This window comes from Podarcis filfolensis (genome assembly GCF_964270895.1).
Source record: "Podarcis filfolensis genome assembly, chromosome: 13".
Classification (NCBI taxonomy): Eukaryota; Metazoa; Chordata; class Lepidosauria; order Squamata; family Lacertidae; genus Podarcis; species Podarcis filfolensis.
Window position 1 is genome coordinate 43,317,790 of NC_139615.1, and position 21,668 is coordinate 43,339,457.

At 45.4% G+C, this 21,668-nt stretch overlaps 1 protein-coding gene across 2 annotated transcripts in view; it reads left to right on the top strand.

Moving 5' to 3' along the window:
* Positions 1–2,954: 2,954 nt before the first annotated feature.
* MARCHF10 (membrane associated ring-CH-type finger 10) overlaps positions 2,955–21,668 on the top strand; it is a 29,755-nt gene continuing 11,041 nt past the window's right edge. The window contains exons 1-7 of one of the 2 annotated variants that reach the window (XM_083582757.1): positions 2,955–3,008; positions 5,207–5,291; positions 11,772–11,877; positions 12,248–12,403; positions 15,090–15,267; positions 17,818–17,967; positions 19,393–20,785. In XM_083582757.1, coding sequence (XP_083438883.1) covers positions 11,791–11,877; positions 12,248–12,403; positions 15,090–15,267; positions 17,818–17,967; positions 19,393–20,785 — 1,964 coding nt within the window. In that variant the 5' untranslated portion in view covers positions 2,955–3,008; positions 5,207–5,291; positions 11,772–11,790. Of the gene's footprint in view, positions 3,009–5,078; positions 5,306–11,771; positions 11,878–12,247; positions 12,404–15,089; positions 15,268–17,817; positions 17,968–19,392; positions 20,786–21,668 lie in introns of those variants that run through there. The other variant, XM_083582758.1, reaches the window with a different exon arrangement.

Genomic DNA, 21,668 nt, shown 5'->3' on the forward strand with positions numbered 1-21,668 from the left:
TGAACCACATTGGTGAGGCCGAGAGTGCGGTCTTGTCGCCTGGGCAGCCCAGGACCTCCATACGCACTGCCCAGGCTGGCGCCCAAGGACGCCACTTTGGTACTGCTAACACAATGGTTCGACTTCACCCCTGGAGGTATACTCCACTGTATTTTTAGACAGAGGGATGCTGTTGTAGGAAAATCCTTGGGCTCACTTTGGATTACAAAGACACTAGCCAAGAACATAGGAGCAAAACAGCAGCCAGTAGGCTTGATCTTTATTCAACAAGACTGCTGCAACAGCACTTCCACCCACCACATGGGAGAAGCAGGGATAAGTCCAGAACAAAGGAGGGTTCAAACTTTTATCTGTTTCCAAAATTACCAGTAACACCCATAAAACAACATCACAACTACATCATAGTTAGATCACACAAGGGGAGGGCTATGTGGCAGTAACCTGAGTACCAGGGCTTGCCCCCTACCCTTGCCTGAGCTCCGCTTTACACCCATCAAGTAAGACAATACTGTAGTAATATTTACAAGTTCCTGGTGCAATCACACTTCTTTGTCTAGGATGTTGTTGTTGTTGTTTAGTCGTTTAGTCGTGTCCGACTCTTCGTGACCCCATGGACCAGAGCATGCCAGGCACTCCTGTCTTCCACTGCCTTCCGCAGTTTGGTCAAACTCATGCTGGTAGCTTCAAGAACACTGTCCAACCATCTCGTCCTCTGTCGTCCCCTTCTCCTTGTGCCCTCCATCTTTCCCAACATCAGGGTCTTTTCCAGGGAGTCTTCTCTTCTCATGAGGTGGCCAAAGTATTGGAGCCTCAGCTTCAGGATCTGTCCTTCCAGTGAGCACTCAGGGCTGATTTCCTTCAGAATGGATCGGTTTGATCTTCTTGCAGTGCATGGGACTCTCTCGAGTCTCCTCCAGCACCATAATTCAAAAGCATTGTCTAGGATAGGAATGCTATCTAATTTTGAATGTTCTGCTATCAACAGGTGACGACTATTCGTCTAGCACCCATCTACCAGGATGCCCAGGATTATGTCATTCCTGCAACGATGCCAACAGTGTATATATAATATATGGACACTGCATTACAAAGTTTTCTATAAACGTGACATGAAGGCTGTCCACATCAACCCTGCTGTGTGGGAATCCTTTGCAGATGACCACCACATTGCCTGGAAACAATCAGGTTGTGTACCCACAGCAGTGAACTCAGGAGACATGACAACTGGGAGGAACACCAAGAGAGAAACGCCACATTACATCTGCATCAGTGCAACCAGATGCTTTCATTTGCCACAGCTGCAATAAAACATGTCTCTTTTGTGTTGGTTTCTGCAGCTGCAGCAGGCGTTGTAACTCTCCAATGGTTTGACTTCACCCCCGATGGCGCACTCGCTCCCACTGTCTCTCAAGACCGACAGATGTGAACGACAATTACAAGGTATAATATAATATTATGTTGACAGATTAGTAGTTTACATAATGAAGACACTGAGACACCGTGCCCCCTCCGGGAGAGAGTCAGAGGGTGGCAACACAAGAGCAGGGCCTTTTCTGTAGTGGCTCCCTGCTTGTGGGGTGCTCTCCCCAGGGATGCTCACCTGGTGCCTTGATTACATATCTGTAAGTGCTGGGCGAAAACATCCCTCTTCTCCCAAGGCCTTTGGCTAATTACACAATCTATGGCCTTTTATGATGTGAGTGGTGCTGTGGGTTAAACCACAGAGCCTAGAACTTGCCGGTCAGAAGGTCGGCGGTTCAAATCACCACGGCGGGGTGAGCTCCCATTGCTCGGCCCCTGCTCCTGCCAACCTAGCAGTTCGAAAGCATGTCAAAGTGCAAGTAGATAAACACGGCAGTTCAGGCTTGTAATACTCTCACAGACTGGGATCAGTTTGTGAAACAGCTCCCTTTTTTCTTTTCTTTTCCTTTTCTTTTCTTTTTTCCAAAAAAATTACTGATTTTCTCTTATAACACACAGACATAAACACAGAAAAGAACATTACATTTAACACAACATAAAAACTTAGCAAAGGGACGTGGGTGGTGCTGTGGGTTAAATCACAGAGCCTAGGACTTGCCGGTCAGAAGGTCGGCGGTTCAAATCACCGCGACGGTGTGAGCACCCGTTGCTCTGTCCCAGCTCCTGCCACCCTAGCAGTTTGAAAGCATGTCAAAGTGCAAGTAGATAAATAGGTACCGCTCTCGCGGGAAGGTAAACGGCGTTTCCGTGCGCTGCTCTGGTTCGCCAGAAGCGGCTTAGTCATGCTGGCCACATGACCCGGAAAACTGTCTGCGGACAAACGCCGGCTCACTCGGCCTGTAAAGCGAGATGAGCGCTGCAACCCCAGAGTCATCTGCGACTGGACCTAATAGACCGGGGTCCCTTTACCTTTACGGCCTTTTAAGCTCTCTCTCTGTGTGGGGTGGATTTGGGAGTTATTGTATGTTTATGTATTTTTGTTTTTCTATTCTTTAGACCTCCCTATGGTGCACAGATGAAGAGCGGTATATGAATTTACCACAGACCAACAAATAATAAACATTGTTTTCAGACAGACACACCGCTGCCCCATCACACCCAAGCCAAAAACTTATATTATTCCACTGGTTTATTACAGAGTATCCCTACACGCGTCTAGAAATATCGTCCCACAGAGTTCAGCGGGGATTTCTTCCCAGGTACGTGTCATAATGGTAACAGCATTATAGTTACGGCAGTTTTCACATGGGAGGCCTGAATAAGAATAAGAATCATGTTTATGCCACGTGAACTCGGCAGTCCTATCAGACAGACTCGCCGCTCTCTTATTTTTCCTAGCTCTCTGTGCTGCTTTCACGTATTGACGCCGGGATGGAGCGCGCCTGAGTGCGCGCGCACTCCTCCCCGCCCCCTCCCAACAGGAACCGTGGAGGTTGCTAGGGAAACGGGAGAGACGCTGCCCGCCGGCGCTTTGGGAGGGTGGAGAGCGCGAGCGCGCGTGAGGGAGGCAGCGGGGGAAAGGAAAGGTGAGGGGGGGAGGGAGGGAGGGAAGGAGGGGCTCCCTTAGGGTGGGGCGGGGGGGGTTGACCGACACCCCCACATTAATTCCAAGCGCCCCTTCGTCAGCCCGTTTGCGGGGCGAACGCGGGAAATCTTCGTCCCCATTCCCGTCCATTGGAGACACTGACTCTGCCTCCCCCCCCCGCCTCCCTGCAAGGAGGGAAGGGCTCTCTCCCCCTCCCAATGCGGGGAGTGGGGGCGGGGCGCCCGGGTTTAACCCGACCTCTTCCTCCTCTGGGGAGGCGGCTGAGGGGGAGGTCTTTTCTCCCCGCGGCCATGTTGGTGGTGGCTCCCCTTTTTGCAGAGGGAAGAAGACCCAGGCACAGGTGGGCACAAGCAGGTGCACCACACACAGAGAGAGACACACAGAGACACACATACAAACGCGCGCGCACACACACAGAAACAGACACAGGCGCGCGCGCACACACACACACACACAAAGACACAGACACAGACCGGCACACACACAGACGTGCGCACACACACACATAAAGACAGACGGACACAGACACGCACAGACACACACTCACAGACAGAAACACACAGGCACACACACACACATAAAGACACAGATGGACACAGACACACACTCACAGACAGGCACACACAGACGCACACACACATAAAGACACAGACGGACACAGACACGCACAAACACACACTCACAGACAGGCACACTCCAGACACACAGACAGACACAGACGCACACACATATAAAGACACAGACGGACACAGACACACACTCACAGACAGGCACACACACAGACACACACACACACACAGACACACACACAGACGCACATGCACACAGACAGACACACACACACACACAAACAGACACAGGCACACACAGAGAAAGACACAGGCGTGCACACACACACACACATATGATACACCCTGCTGGGGAGCAGCCTCTGGTCCAAATTACACATTTCCCCTATATTATATAAAATGTTTTTTACGCAGCCATTTTTATATATGTGAGGGAAACTCAATCCCCTTCCCAATTTGGGGGGGGGGCACAGGACGGACTCGCCTTCCCATCTTCTAAGAAGCTTGGACACCCTCTTCCTCCCTACCCCAGGCTCTCCCTGCAACTCTGTTCTGTAAAATATGAGCACAATCAGCGGTTCGCCTTCTAATATGCCTAGGTGTCCCCACTTAGGATGTTTCATATCACGATTGGGTCCCGGAGATGTTGCAAAAGGGTAGCTCGCAACAGCTTTTTAACAAACTATGTTTTCCTTGGGAAAGGTGAAACTTGGTTAAAGGGGAGAGGGGGTTAGGTGTTCATGAACAGTGCTGGTTCCACAATAAGCGTCTCTCTAGAAGCATCCCTCAGTCTGTCCAAGAGCCTCTCCTCCCAGCCTCAGTTGTATGCAGGGTTAAAGAGAGACTTGCATCTTCTGCTTCTTTGGCAAACTTAGTGACCCCAAATCCTCTCCACTGTACCATAAATTCTGCTACCCATGGCTGCCAGAATGTCTTTCTGTACTAGTAAAGTTCTTGTTAAAATCTCATTTTCTGAGTTATTTCTATCTCATTGAAAGTAGTTTTGCAACTAATTTAGTGACAACTCTGGCCATTACCTTTCAATACAGCAACCAGGGGTGAACTATTCTGTATCTACAAACTTGTATTAATTGAGCCGGCATTGACTTACCAAATGGATAGCACCTATGATCATTAAATTCCTTGGGCTCAAGATATGCTATCCAAATATTCTCAATTTCCAAACTTTATAAACTTGAATTTTATCTAGTTCTTGGTGTGCTTATTCTGCATGTTATAGCCACATTTTTATGATGCAAAATGTATGTCTTTTTCTCATGGCATTATTCATTGCTGTAATCTCTAGGGCCGACTTATAGCAGTGTTTACTGAGCATCCTGCTCAGTTTAGTAACTCTGGACAGAAATATCTGTTAGGGGAGTTGTTTCCACCTGTGACATGTCATAGTTCTCGGAATATTGTTAAGTCACTGGAAGAGCCAAGGGAAACAGAATGTTTAGACTTCAGAGAACCATAGTACCTGGTTGACTTAAACGCCCCATCTGCCTTCTCTCTTATATAATCGTCTTTAATTTTCTTCCCATGCCCTTTCCTCCCCTCTCTGTTTCCCTCTCCTTCTCCCTCCTCCCTTTCCTTTTGTTGTACATAGTGTGGCAAACCTGCCTCCAGAGAAACAATTCTGCACAGTAGAGCGCCGCAATGAGAGGGCAACAGCAGCTGCAGTGATCCTGAGCGTGAGTGCTTTAGAGTAAGGCAGAGGTTTTCAACCATTTTGGGTCCAAGGCTCCCTTGACCAACTAAATTCTTTTTCTGGCAACCCTGTGGGGTTCAGGAGCCCAGTTATGTCACCCCTTGCCTGCAGAGCCGGCAGCCCCTCACCCCTTTTCGAACCCTCCCTTGTAGAGTGTTCCCTCAACCTCCTCTCTTCTCCCTTCTCCTTGGGAGTCCTCTGGGCAGCCGCAGCTGCTGCCCCTGGTCTCTGAGCTGCACCCCCTGCCCCAAATAAAGGTGCCTCCTCACTCTGCCCCACGGGGGCCTGGGAAGCAACCCCTGGCCAGCCCCTGAGGCACCATGCGCCTGGGAAGCTTGTAGCTAGGGCTGCTGCAACAAACAGCTGTGCAAGCCTTTGGGAGGCAGAGATGCGAGAGGGCATCAGAGGATAGAAGGAAGGAAAGAGGGACAGAGGCCAGTGTTGCCCTCTGCACCCCGACCCTCATTCAAGGCACCACAGGGTGTCACGGCGCACTGGTTGAAAACTACTGGATTAAGGAGCACAGAAAAGCAAATTGGAACAATTAACGAGTTGGAAAGGTTCCAGCATCCATTAATAAACTATGACCCTTATTGCGTGGAACTGAAATAAGGTGCAGGAGAATGGATCGATGGTTTCCTTTTCCATAGTTGCTTGAAGTGGAGGAAATATTTTTGGTGAAACATTTTTCATTTCTAAATTATCTTAGTATCACAGCATTGTGGCTCTGGCTTAGAGAAGCATGAGATCAGCAGAAGGTTGTACACTACCGAGAAACAGTGACTAACTGCTGCAATACTATACCCACTTTCCAGGGAAGGAGCATCGTTGAACTCCGGAACTTACATATGAGTAGCATATATAGGATTGCCCTGCAATTGTTCATAGGTTACCATATGGAATCCCATGGAATACTACATGGGTAACTCAAGGAGTAAAGTCATAGGATTGTACATGTGCTATTAAGTTTTTGTTCCAGTTCTATGTGGAGAAACCTGCTTTCACGTGTATTTTTGTTTACTGGGTCATGTACACAAAAGTACATTTTATAACACCTAATCGTTTGAGTTTCCGTTAATAAAGGAATATCTTAAGATCACTTTACCTAAACAGGAGTCTCAGACATGGCAGTTATTTTAGTTCTGAACTCTTTGTCAATCTGAATGTTTCTTGCCAATGAGCTAATGTTTCATTTCAAAATAATGCCAGACAGGGTTTTATTTTTCATTTTTCCCTTTGTTTCATTTTAAATAAGCAAAGACCTTACAAATATGTGTTAATGTTAATTAAAGTTAAGTAAAAACTAGGAAAAAATACCTTCAGCACATTATATTACATTAGTACACCTAACAACAAAAAGTAACCAAAATCATTACTTCTATATCCCTGTATGTTTTTCTGTTATTTACTAAATAGCCACCCTTTTTACCAACAAAATAAAGAGTTAATTATACCAGACATGGATTTACCTTAGCATTCATCAGCTGACATTTATGGAAACTGGGGGATGCAATTTGATATTTGTTCTTTGGTCTCAAAGGCCTTGTCACAGTATGGCTGTATTTTCAGCACTTCCAGTCACTTAGCCTGAGCTATGTAAATGTCAGTTCAAACTTAAGGCAGGGATTATGAAACATACAGGAAGGTCTGCTTTTTATCTTCTTAGGCAGACATGTGCTTGAAGAAGTCTGAGCCATAATACGCCCTCTTGACTCTTGCCCTTGTTGGCTAACGAATAGTAAGTCAATGGACTTTGGCTAGCCTTATTTGCATGGTAGAAAGAGCATCTTTGTCAGAGAAGGTCTTTCCCCTTCTTTGACAAAGGCAAACACATTTTAGAAAACCCTACTGACCCAGCGGCGTAGTGTGGGTTGTCAGCACCCAGGGCAAGGCAAGTAATTTGCGCCCCCTAACCCCTAACCTGACGCCGCTGCCAGCTTCTTCTTGCTGCTGCCTGGGCTGGGGTATTTACGGTAAGGTAGCCATGGCGGCGGGTCCGTGTCAGGTGATCTGAGGCGAGTTGCCGCTGGCGCTGCCGCCCAAACGACGCCGCTTGCCCGGAGGAGGAGGAGGGCAGAGAGGCGAGGAAAATGCAACATGGCTCAGCAGCAGCAGCAGCGGCGGCGGGGCTGTGAGGAGGGGCTGCCTGGCGCGCCCTCTGCGGCCCTGACGCGTGGGGACCGGGCGAGCACTGAGAGCCGCTGCCTGCCGGACGCCTTCAGCCCGGATGCGCGCACAGCTCGTCGGTTCCGCGAGACATGGGGCTCTGCTACAGCCTGCGCCTGAGGCTCTTCGGCGACTCCGGAGGCGGCGAGCGCGCCCCCCCCCAGATGTTGCGCCCAGTGCGGCCGGCCCCCCCTGCACCCCCTACGCTACGCCACTGTACTGACCTAGTTAATCATACGACAGTTTCAAATATGCCTGGGGGTGGGCATAGTATTCAAATTGATGGTGGCTGATGAACCGAATACACTTTTAAATGAAACTAATAATGTGGATCCATTTCAGAATGGTTTCAGACCCAGTTTTGATCCTGAGACTTCTTGGTTGCCAATCCATGCTAGAGAGAAGAGGGTAGATTTTGCAAGGCGCCCTAAAAAATAATAATGCAGGTGCCTGGTGAACAAAACTTGGGAGTTCCACAATCTGGGGCTACCACATAAAAAGCCCTATTAGGGACAATTACCAGGGACCTGGGACTGCAGAAAAGTTGGCTGAACTTTACATTCTGGTAAGGCTTCCCCCTTCAGTTGCTGGTGAATATGGATTGCATGTCAAATAAGTAGCTGAACTAGGACAACTGCCCTCTGTGGCCACGATCCAAATATTGCTTTAAGAACACAATTTATGTTCGTTCTGGCTTTCCCACAGATTTACCACTATGCCATCAGTTTAGATTTGAAAATGTTGGTAAAAATTGCTCAACATGATCCCTATATGCTTGGTAGGTAAAGGGACCCCTGACCATTCGGTCCAGTCAGGACCGACTCTGGGGTTGCTGCGCTCATCTCGGTTTATTGGCAGAGGGAGCCGGCATACAGCTTCCGGGTCATGTGGCCCAGCATGACTAAACCGCTTCTGGTGACCCAGAGCAGCGCACAGAAACGCCGTTTACCTTCCCGCTGGAGCGGTACCTATTTATCTACTTGCACTTTGACGTGCTTTCGAACTGCTAGGTTGGCAGGAGCAGGGACCGAGCAACAGGAGCTCACCCCGTCACGGGGATTCGAACTGCCGACTTTCTGATCGGCAAGTCCTAGGCTCTATGGTTTAACCCACAGCACCACCCGCTTGGTGGCAAGATAAATTGCCATCCAGGCAACCTGGGCAACTCATTCGCCGCCTTTATCCCCAATGCGTCCAGGAACCCAACAAAACGATAATTTGATAATCTAGGGAATGAAGAGTGTCCAGCTTGGAAAAGCTGACAAGGAAGCAGTAGAAATGATCTGAAGCTGAACAAGTCTAAGACTAGCAATGAACCACAGGAATCCTTGCAAACACCACAGATTACCCCAAGCCAGGAATTCAAGGCTTGTGAGATTGTGAAAAAGTTCCTAAGTAAACAGATGATTCAGTTGAGAGCATTCTTGCTCTAGCTTGGTGCCAGTGTCTGGATGTTGTTCTCATGCGGCATTATTGAGACTTAAAGGCATCACTAAAAATTGCCGCATAACAGTTGTGTAATGAACAATGTTGGTGGTGTTATAGTTGCTGATACCATTCAAGGGATATCACAGCCATGGTAAATGGCAAGTCCCTAGGATGAAATGACTTTTTGTGTTCACTCTCTTATAAATGGTATATTAGTCTGACTTAGAAACAGGCCTTCTCTGTAAGCAGTGACACAGATGCAACAGATATAGCCCTTCTTTTTGGAATACCCTCTTCCCACTGCTACATGGGAAGCAGCCAGAGTAGGATGCTAAAGACTGCTAAGAACACATATTGTGCACGTCCTTGACATTGCTTATGGTTTGATGATGATTTTATTTAGCTAGATTGTGTATTTTAATCTTTATTTGATTTTTATATATCTTTAACATTTTAGTGTTGGAATTTTATTGGGTGAACTGCTTCAGGGTTCCTTAAATGGGAGGCAGTCTACATTTTTTAATAAATAAAAAATCAGAATTGCTTTCTCTCTGCCCGCATTGCATTTGCTGTGAGGATAAATTACAAGTTGTCTAAATTATTTGGCAGAATTGAATAGAAGTAGTTTTATATTAACTGTGTTACTCTTAATACTTCTACGCTGTGACATAGATAGATACATTAAACCAGTGCTTTTCTCGGGGGGGGGGGGTACGCAGGGGTACGCATACCCCTAAACATTTTGTGAATCTAAGTTTGGCCCTATTGAGGGGCAATATTTCAATATGAGTAGGAAAATGGGAGTACCCCTAAACATTTTTATAGGGGGGGGAAGCACTGCATTAAATAGTATAATTTATGCATCTACCCTTGTCACAGTATAGATAATAATTTATTTTTCTTTATATTAAAAACAAACAAACTCTAATTGTAAGAAATAAGGTTTGTTGTGCTTGGAGCCAAACAGCAGCATCCTTTTTGACCTTACCTGTTTTCAAAATGATGCCCTAGAGAATATGGAGTCAATCAGATTACCTGTCTTCTGTTGTCTGGGATATCACTCTGGGTGATCTTTGATAAGTATTTGCTAAATGTATTTTACCTTGCAAAACTGATTTATTTATAATTATTATCATTAATTATCATCATCACCATCATCATTATTAATTTAATTTATTACCCGCTGTTCGCCCTAAGGTCGCAAGGCAAATTACAACAATTTAAAATGCCACATTAAAAACACTTTATCTTGATCACTGGTGGGCAGTCTAGAGTTTGTTGTTGTTTAGTCGTTTAGTTGTGTCCGACTCTTCGTGACCCCATGGAACAGAGCATGCCAGGCACTCCTGTCTTCCACTGCCTCCCGCAGTTTGGTCAAACTCATGTTCGTAGCTTCGAGAACACTGTCCAACCATCTCGTCCTCTGTTGTCCCCTCCTCCTTGTGCCCTCAGACTTTCCCAACATCAGGGTCTTTTCCAGGGAGTCTTCTCTTCTCATGAAGTGGCCAAAGTATTGGAGCTCAGCTTCAGGATCTGTCCTTCCAGTGAGCACTCAGGGCTGATTTCCTTCAGAATGGATAGGGTTGATCTTCTTGCAGTCCATGGGACTCTCAAGAGTCTCCTCCAGCACCATAAATTCAAAAGCATCAATTCTTTGGCGATCAGCCTTCTTTATGGTCCAGCTTTTTAATGTCTCTGCTTTTTAAGATGCTGTCTAGGTTTGTCATTGCTTTCCTCCCAAGCAGCAGGCCTCGTTGCATGTTGGCATCAAAGAAAGGGAAAGGGGAGTGGCAGAGACAAAGGGGGTGGAGGGGTAGCAGAAACAGAGAGCAAAGTGCTATCCTGCCCACTTTTGGCTGCAGCCCCACCCACCACCAGTCTGAATGCAAGGGACAGATTTTCCCCATGGGAATGTGGCCCTCAAGAGAAAAAAGGTTCCCCTCCCCTAATCTTGATAGTTCACCCCGTTCCTTAAAGTGTTAGCCCAGACAGCCATTAGACTTGCAATCTTATTTAGGAAATTAAGTTTGGCCCTTTGCTAACCTGACATCAGTGGCGTAGCGTGGGTTGTCAGCACCCGGGGCAAGGCAAGTAATTTACGCCCCCTAACCCGTGGATTTGCGCCCCCTAACCCGTGGATTTGCGCCCCCTAACCCATTGATTTGCCCTAACCCCAGATGTTGCGCCCGGTGCGGTCCGCCCCCCCTGCACCCCCCACGCTACGCCACTGCCTGACATCAACATATTAATGAAGGTTTAGATCTAGAGATAATTGATTTTACTGCCCATTGGGAACCAGCTAAATAGTGGCTCAGGAAATCACAGGTGTTTTTTTAAGGTCACCCATATACATATATATATATATATATATATATATATATATATATGCCGTAGGTTGTGTCTGCTGAGTCTTTTGGCCTCAAGTTGTAGCTTGTAGATTTACAGGCCAGAGCTGATTCCTGGAACTGACCTGAATCCTGTAATTATTCACCTTGTAACTTCTTTAAAAAGCAAGATTACTATTTTCAGATAAGGAAATAATGTGCTTGTGCTTTCCCTGCTTTGTGTGTATGCATCTGTGAAAGACTGCAAGCTCATATTTTTTTTTTAAATGGGTTTTGATTTGCGCTCCATCTCTAAGCCTTAAAATACCACTAAACACCCTACCAATATTGCTATATTTTAGGTTGGGCTTCCTTTCTGGTTTAAATAGGAATCTGGTGGCTAGCTTCCAAAAGTTTAAAGGATAACATCAGCTTACTGGTTTGGGAGCTGCTTTTGCATCCCATCGTAATCAGATGTTGACTATGAAGGGGAGAGAATGCCCTAAGATCAACACCTGCTTTGTCACAGTCTGTTTTATCTGTAGGTTTTCCTGAAGTACTGCCATGTACGAAGCAAAAGAAAGACAGAAGTTTATCAGTGATGCTCAGTACCTGAGAGAGATGCAGCACAAGATGGATTCAGAGTATCAGGTAGGGCCGTTTATCCACCGTGTTGCCATTTTCATGAAGAACATAAACACAAAGCTACGAGGGATGAGGCTAACTTCATTAGGTGCACCATCATTTAAGTACAGGGCCAGATTTAGGTTTGATGAGGCCCTTACATCATAGGAGCTTACACAACACAATACACTATTGCTGTATGTAGGTTTTATTTTATTTGTTTTTTATCTCATATTTTGTAAATGTACATCCAGGTTTTTTCCCCTTTAATTTTTTTGGGGGGGCCCAAGAGAGTGGGGCCCTAAGCTATAGCTTGTTCAGCTTATACGTAAATCCAGCACTGTTTTAAGTCCCTCACATAAACCTCTTTTCAGACAAAGTTGTGCTTGTTTCTTAGGCTTGCCTGAGAAAACAAGAACAGACTAAAGAGCAGTCTGAGAAGAAACGAGAGCAACACGCCAGACAAGAACTGAGACAGACAAATATATCGTCCATCTCTGCTGTGCGTACTTATGAAAGGCCATGGATTTCCAGAGTCCCCACTAATAGACAGGTAGCTATTTGTTAATTTCAGAGATAAAAATCAAGTGCAAGAGAAGAGTAATCTGATAATGCCCCCTAGCCTCTCCAGCGTTCAGGATTGCCTCAACCCATCTGGTTGTTAAACAAAGAACATATCAGGAAAAGGAGTTCAATAGGAAAAAAAAAATATGGCTGGTAGGAATTTGTTATCTATTTTTTCCCATTTAAGTATCTGTGACAAATAAGATGCACTGTATAACATTTATATTTATCCTGGGGACTGGGTGATTATTCATATGCTTTCATCAAGCATTTACTTTCTGGAGAAATACTCTAGTATATACTTAATTAGCTTTTCTTTGCCTTCTGAACCAATATGCCAGCATGCAAATGTACATATCTATCTACTGTTTTATCTGCTCTTTGCAAAGCCTTTATTATTTCCTTAACATCTGCATTCATTATTTTTCAACGCATTCATTGTACAGTTTTGAAAATGAAATAGGCTAATTTTACACATTTGCCTAATTTAATACAGTACCCCTCTGCTGACAGCAGAGTAAAAGTTAATCTATTCACACCGTGAAACCTTAAACAAGCCTATCTCGGCTTGAATGCGAGTGGAGGAAAGATCTGATCGAATGCAATTGAACACTGGTGAGGGTTCATCATCCAGCCCACCTAGTGGCAGTGAAGGCAGCAAAGAAGGCATACTTTGCTGCTTCATTGCATCCTCACTATGCCATCCAGTAGAGCTTTTCCGGGTACAGTGGTACCTGTTGGTTTCTGTTTCCCTCACTGAGCAGCTGCTGGTAGTCACAAGACTATGTTTTCATTCCACAGTCCAGATACTGTTGGATTCCCACGGGAAAGGGAGATGGGATGTGACGTTTACTGGTTTCCTGTTTCCTTTGTACTGTCGTTTCTTTGTCGGAGTTGTATATTCGTATGCTCTCTGCATAGCTTAGAAATAAAGCTTAGCAATGTAGCCATACCTGCCTCATCCTTTCGTTGCGGACTCTGGGTATACTCTGCTGGGCTCAAGCCAAGATGAGCCGTATCAGCTCGGAGCAACGGAGCTGAATTTACTAACAGTACCTCGGGTTACAAATGCTTTGGGTTACATGTTTTCAAGTTGTGAACCGCAGGAAACCCAGAAGTACCGGAAAGAGTTACTTTCAGATTTCGCCGTCGTGCATGCACAGAAGCGCTAAATCATGCTTCACGCATGCGCAGAAGACCAAATCGCATCACGTGCGTGCGCAGATGCAGTGCTGCAGGTTACGAACGCTGCGGGTTGTGGACGTGCCTCTGTCATGGATTACGTCCGCAACCCAAGGTTCCACTATAGTGTGAAGCCCCTTACAGTCTGGCCCGAAGGAGGTGGTGGAACCAGTGGTAGCTCACTGTGACTTGTTTGCAAATCATTTTGAGGACAAAATCACTTGCATCCACTGGGATCTTGACTCCGCTGTTATAGCAGATGAATCTCAAAGGGTGTCCAGAGCACTGTCTAGTCCTGTTGTGTTGGGTGAGTTTCAGTTAGTAAAGGTGGAAGATATGGACAAGGTGCTTGGATTGATCAGGGTGACTACTTGCGCTCTGAACCCTTGCCCCTCCTGGCTGATAAAAACTAGGAGGGAGGGGACAGTTGACTGGACCAGGGCGGTGATTGATACCTCCTTGCCAGAGGATGTGGTCCAACAACTCAGGAAAACTTCCCTGGACTCAGAAAATCTAAGTAACTAACGGCCAGTTGCTTATCTCCCTTTTGGGGCAAGGTTCTTGAGCAGGTGATTGTGGACTAGATCCAGGCGCTCTTGGAGGAAACTGATATTTTAGATCCATTTCAATCCATTTCAATCAATCCAGTTAAGACTGAGACACTGTTAGTGGCTGGTTCCCTAGGTTAGATCGATTTGAGGTTGCCTCCTCTTGATAGGGTTACACTCCCTCTGAAGGAGCGGGTATGTAGCTTGCAAGTACTCCTGGATCCTTTGCTGTTGCTTGAGGCTTAGGTGGCCTTGAGGCTTGGGTGGTGGATCTTCTACGCCTCTATCTGGACAGGGATAGCCTAATTACTGTTGCCTATACTCTGGGTAACCTCCAGGTTAGACTACTGCAAAGCGTTGTGTGTAGGTCTGCCTCTGATAATGGTTCAGAAACTTCAACTGGAGCAGAATTTGGCAGCTAGGTTGCTCACCAGGGCAAGATGGTTTGAACATATTACACCGATCCTGGACTGACTGCATTGGCTGCCAATTAGCTACCAGGCCCAATTCAGAGTGCTGGTTTTGACCTATAAAGCCTTAAACTGATAACCTCAGATGAACGACAGTATAGATTTTAAAATAATAATAATAATAATAATAATAATAATAATAATAATAATAATAATGTTATCCGTTGGCATTTGCACTTTCTTAATGATCTGGCACAGTTCTCAGCTCTAAAGGATAGCAAAATACACATTTAAAAGTGTGTTTTGAGATAAAATTTATTTAGTGCAGATGATGCGGATCTGGTCAGATCTTACTGGAATTCACAAAAAATAAATTCTCCAGGCATCTCTAGTACAGAGTACTACTCACTACTGAGTAGCCACAATAAGCTCCTAGACATCGAAGGCTAAATAAGAGGCTTCTTCTACTGGGATGTAGCTTTTGCATTGGTAAAGAAGATTCTGTTAATAAATGAACTAATTTTCGCCTTGGCAGACCTCCTCCGAAGAATCTTCTGGATGTGAACTGAAATCTGCTATTAAGCCTCTTGGGAACAAAGGAGAAGCTAAATTTCCTGCCATTGACAAAACATCTGTTAAGCAGAAGCAGAAATCAAGCACATGCACCAAAAAAACAGAAAAAAGTGGACCTGGCCCCAAAAAAGATTTTTCAGGTGTGTATGGAGAAAGTTCTCAGCTATTCATTGAAAGAAATCGATGTGTGGCGCTGAAGCTAGTGATGTTCACAAGCTCAAGGGGTCCTAGAGAGGACATAAGATATTTGAAGACTTCTAGGTGAGCAGGCAGGGGACGCAGGTTGCGCTGTGGGTTAAACCACAGAGCCTAGGACTTGCTGATCAGAAGGTCGGCGGTTCGAATCCCCGCGAAAGGCTGAGCTCCCGTTGCTCGGTCCCTGCTCCTGCCAACCTAGCAGTTCGAAAGCGCGAAGTGCAAGTAGTTAAATAGGTACCGTTCCGGCGGGAAGGTAAATGGCGTTTCTGTGCACTGCTCTGGTTCGCCAGAAGCGGCTTAGTCATGCTGGCCACATGACCTGGAAGCTGTACGCTGGCTCCCTCGGCCAATAAAGCGAGATGAGCGCAGCAGCCCCAGAGTCGGTCATGACTGGACCTAATGGTCAGGGGTACCTTTACCTTTGCCTAGGTGAGCGGGCAAGGATTGGAGTCGAAAGAGTCAAATCCAATAAGGCAGCCAAACCAAGCTCAGTACAGATGTTACAGAGGTGCTCTTGCTGACAGATGCATCTGACCTGGAAGATTTTGTTCAATCTGCTGTAGGCAGGGCTAAGCTCCCTCTGAAGGAGGAGGATTGCAGTCTGGAGATGCTATTAGATCTGTCTTTGGATTCCTTGGCGGAACCTTAAATGCAAAGCCCCTTTCATCACCTGAGGCTATTGCGCCAGTGGCAACCTCTCCTGCACAGAGATAACTGGGGCACAGCTAATCATCCCCTGGGGACGCTTGATACGGACTGCTGCAGTACATTATACAGGGCGTTGCTTCTGACAAATGTTCAGAAACAACAAATACTTCAAAACACGGTGATTGGATTGCTAGCTGGGAACCAGGAGTAGTAAGTTTATGTATGCCACCTCCCAGTGGAGTTCCAAGCGCAAATCAAAGTTTGGTTTCAACTTCTGCCCCAAACAGTTTGAGACCCCTGTGGGATGGCTTTCTGCCACATGAACTTGCCTAAGTATTATACTCATCCTCAGGGATTCTTCTCTGCTCCCCCATCATCACTACCAGAAGTTAGGTAGGTGATCGCTAGAGATGGGACCTTTTAACTGCAGTGTCCGATTTTTAGAACTCCCTCACAAGGGAGGATTGCCTGGTGTCAAGCCTTATTTATTTTTAGTGTCTTTAAATCCACCCAGGTCTTTTAGATTGATCAGTTTGTTTGTTTTAAGGCTGGAATAGTATTGATTTTTACTGCTGTGCTGTTTGACATGAGTGTTTCATTTCATTGTGTAATTGTGATGAGGGATGGGATGGTAATTTGAAGCAGTGGAACTTGACTGTGTTACAGAGAGTGAACACAATTGAGGGGACAAAATAAAAAAATTCCTTCCAGTAGCACCTTGTTGTTGTTTAGTCGTGTCCGACTCTTCGTGACCCTATGGACCAGAGCATGCCAGGCACTTCTGTCTTCCACTGCCTCCCGCAGTTTGGTCAAACTCATGCTGGTAGCTTCCAGAACACTATCCAACCATCTCGTCCTCTGTCGTCCCCTTCTCCTTGTGCCCTCCATCTTTCCCAACATCAGGTCTTTTCCAGGGAGTCTTCTCTTCTCATGAGGTGGCCAAAGTATTGGAGCCTCAGCTTCACGATCTGTCCTTCCAGTGAGCACTGAGGGCTGATTTCCTTAAGAATGGATAGGTTTGTTCTTCTTGCAGTGCATGGGACTCTCAAGAGTCTCCTCCAGCACCATAATTCAAAAGTATCAATTCTTCGGCGATCAGCCTTCTTTATGGTCCAGCTCTCACTTCCATACATCACTACTGGGAAAAGTATCACCTTAGAGACCAATTAAGTTTGTTATTGGTATGAGCTTTTGTGTGCATGCACACTTCTTCATATACAGATACAGATATCTGAAGAAGTGAGCATGCACACGAAAGCTCATGCCAATAACAAACTTAGTTGGTCTCTAAGGTGCTACTGGAAGGAATTTTTTTATTTTGTTTTGACTACGGCAGACCAACATGGCTACCTACCTGTAACTAGAACAATTGAGGTGGACAGCCTGTCTCAAACAAGCTTTTCTCAAATGTGCTCACATACTGCCCCTGCCTTACCTTCTGCTGTCTTTCACCCCCTTACCTTAGAGAAAGAGTATCTCACCTTGGGGAATATGTAACAAAAAAGAATAGCTATGAAACATACCCTATTCTTCTACATGCCCCCACTCACCTTGCCCCTCTGTTTTAGCATTACCATGCAGGGAGGAAATAAAAACCCAGGATTTAGAAAGCACGGTTGGTTTAAGAGAACAGTTTCAAGTTCTTACAAATTCACTCCTAGAAAGTGAAGTTTTTCACATAGAAAGTGCAAGCTAAGACATGTACTCCCTGTGCCGTGTCCCGTGTGCAAATGTTATGCAGTCTCATATATTGTGCTCTCTTACAACTTAGTCTCCATGGACCCACAATTCATAAGCCAGAGGTTCCTTAAAAAAAAATATTTGCATAAAACAATGTTTATCAGCTTTCCAGAAGCCAATTTTATCAAGAAGACAGCGATTGAACCAGAGAAGTTTTCTGGAAAACACAGACACTGAGAATATGAAAAGAGTGGAAGGAAGAGGGAGGAAAACACCAGTGCTACACGGAATAGCTAAGACTACCAAGAGTGCTGGTGAGAAACTCTTTTTCCACATTGCATTAAGTTTATACATCCTATTTATAGAAGGCACCCCTGGTCCAGAGCTCCATCATTGTTTCACGGCATATGTGGAACTATTATGTGAGTGTGTTCTCCCCTGATTGAGGCTGAAGTTGTTTAGACTGAATTCAAAGGAGAGTCTGGTTTAAACATCAAAGCTGCTGCACCTTGATGTTGGCCTTTTGTTGAAGTGGTTTGAGAGATCACAGCTCAGCTGGTCGAAAAGTGTGCATGGGGCGCCAGTTATACAAAGGCCTCGTCTGTGGACAAGGAAAGGCTCCGTGCATGCAGTGGGGATCTACCATGTATGTAGAGAGGAGAACAAGAAATGGGGCTTAGCTTGTTCTCACTGCCATGTGTGTGCGTGTGTGTGTGTCTGTATACACAAACACACACATGCAGATACTTAAAATGATTAATGGGCATGCAGCTGCTATTAGAAGCTGTTAAGACAAGTGAAACAGGCTTCTACCACCCCCCTTTGTTGGCCCCCTTTTGTGAAGTTCCCAAAATACTGATTCTGGATGAGAGCTAATATGAATAAGGCATCACTGTTTTGTATCAATAATAATAATAATAATAATAATAATAATTTATACCCTGCCCTCCCCGACCAAGACCAGGCTCAGGGCGGCTAATGTAAAATACATTGAAAACACAAAATCAAACAATTAGTTTAAAATACAATTCGAAACACATTTAAAATCAAAATAAAATTAAGTGGGAACCCACGAATCATAACCGTAGGGGTAAGGAATTAAAATTTCACCAGGCCCAGCCACTTGTGCTGGTCCCATATGGGCCGATAAAAATAGCCAAAGAGGCCACTTATATGCAGTGCCCCATAGAGAGACACTGTACACAGATGATTTTGCAAGAGGCAAACAGAAAGGTTTGTTTTAAGGCAATACAGTGAGTTCATGGTGAAGAAGGGAACTGAAGTTGTGTCTTTTCAAGCATAGTCCATTGGACTATGCTGAATCTAAAAACAACAACAAACCATATAGCTGTCTTTTTCCAATGAGCCTTACAGGGTTTGGATAAATCATTGGAAAAGTCTTTTCCGAAGAGCACTCCACTTCTTTCATTAGGGAGATTCAAAGAAAAGATAGGTCTCTCTCCCATTTTGCAGGAAGCCCCAATTTGCCAAAAGGCTAAAAGGAAGCCCAACTCCATTTCCAGATACCACATCTATAAATTTAAGGGGCAGTATAGCCATTTTTAAAGAAATTGTTTGGGGTGGGGGGCTTAAGGGGAGGAGCCATGCAGTCCCCAGGTGGATCTGGGGAATATAATTGCCACTAGTGGTTCTTGTGTGATCAGTTTGTGGACATCACTAAAATTGAATAAAGTGCTTTGGCAAAGAAATTCTGAAAGCAACTCTTGCTCTCAATGCAGACTCGCAAGATGTCGCAGGACAAAGAAGTGGCCCTGTTCTCAAGACTAAGAAGAAAGCTCCAGAAAAGAGGACCTTAATCCAGACCTCTAAACTAAACATAGACAGCAAAAGCCTAGACAGGGATCTCAAAAAAGGAAATGTTCTGACAGCAGCTCAGCAGCCCCCAACTACCGTAATGGATTCTACTGTTCAGGTTGCTAATGGTCCTTTGTTATCAAGTGAGCCAAGCAACTCCAACCTTCCCCCCATTAAAAATACTCCCATAAGGCCCAGAGAAGACGATTTTTATGCATTGTTGTGTGCAAATGTGGAAGGTTCTACCGAAGAGAATGATGACACTGAAGACGTTAACGAGATAGAAGAAGAGTTTCTTTCCTATGATATCAGCAAGTCTCCTCCTCCTGATCAGAACAACAGAGTCAGTGGGATGCCCGTCGCACAGGCCGAGCAGCCGAACTGTGAGATGGGAGTCGGGGGTGACGTTAGGCGGGCTGAGCTTTCCCACAGATTGCCACGGCAACACGGTGGAGCAGTGGAGGCAGCAGCTGAACAACCTTCAGTGGGCCAGAGGAAGACCAGAGACCAAAGGAACCCTCATGCTCTTGAAGAAAACAACCTTTCGGAAGAGGCCCACAAAAATGAAGGTGAGAATTCCAAAAGCCCACATGCTGAAAGCAGACCCAGAAGCGCAGCAGCCAATGAGACCATTGGCAATTTAAGTTCTACAGAAGACTGGTCAGGGAACAACGGCTGTGGCAGAGAGAGACAAGGTTTTGAGACCAATCAAAGATGTTACACTGGACTCATTAGTTCAGCTAGGCCAGCAGTTCAGAGGCCTCCTATGCGTTCCGCATTTAATATCCCAGGATCCTTAGCACAACCTATAAGCAGAACTGAAACGACAAGCAATGTGGATGTGGCTGCAGCTTCTATGCAAACCACAGAGCTGAGTGGAAGCCCCAGGTTCACTGTTCGTAGACAGCTATCTCCTATAAGAATCAGGGAGTCCTTTTCAGCTACTGAAAGTTGTCAGTCTTCATCACCTACAATCAGCACCTTTGAGGATAGTAGCCTGCTGGAAGATAGCATAAGCAATGGTCTAAGCAGCCTTTCTCCCAGCACCACTTCTCACGATGAAGACAATTTTCTGAATTCCCACAGCTCCTCCTCATCCACAGATTCTTCCCACCCATCTCTTTTCCGGGCAAACTTCACAGCACATCTTCACATGGCTGGCCCTCTCCCCGATCAAGTACCAATTTTCTTGACAGTATCTGATTTGCGAAATCAGAGCAGTTTTGTGAGCAGTACAACCACTTGCAGTTCACCAAGCGTGAAGGAGATTAGTAAGCCTGAGACAGACCCTGAGAAGCTAAAGAAGTTGCAAGAGAGGTAAGCATGAATGAATGAATGAATGAATTTATTAATACGGTCACAGACCAGCGTCAACACACACAACATCACAGATCATAAAAATATATATCAGAAATACAAAAGACAATATGAATATAACAAGGATTTAAATATAAAAATTAAAATTAATTATTAGCGTGCCCCCTGTAAATAACATTTAGGGGTTTAGTCACTATGGAATACCACTTGCTTCCTGTGATTGATTGCAGACGCACAGAATTTAGCTACATTTAATGTAGTCTTGGGATTCTTGTCCTCTAGCAGTAGTTTTAAACTATGGTGTTCCGATTCTTTCCTGCAGTATATAATTGGAGGGGCAGTTATGACAAACGTACTTTTTCAGTCTCAAGATACGTCATTAGGAGGGGAATTTGCCACGGAAGTCCTTTGCCTGGTCTGAAACAATTTTGAGGCAGTTAAAAACCTGTACTTAGTGCTAGAGTTCAACTCAGGAAACCTTGGAATGGGATAATGTCTGTTTCTATTTATTTATTTTCGGCATTTATAAAATGCCATTCACCCGTAGCCCAAGGGCACGGCACCTACATAGATAAAACAATATAACATCAAAATATAAAACGTTTAAAATCGTGATTAAAACAGCATTTAGCAGAAGGAGCTGACAGGCTTCCAACAGCACAGCCCCTGCAGCCCTATCCTTCTGCAAATGCCCAATTAAGAGGTCCATCTTTAGTTGCTGATTAAAGGACTATAGTGTCAGGACAAGATGCAGGTCTTACACCCACAGCCGGGGGGGCACTACCAAGAAGTCGCTCTCATAGGCCACTGTTGCCCATACCTCACTTTGTGGTGGAATTGTAAGAAAAGCCTCTCTTGCTGGTCATAATAACTGAGCTGATTG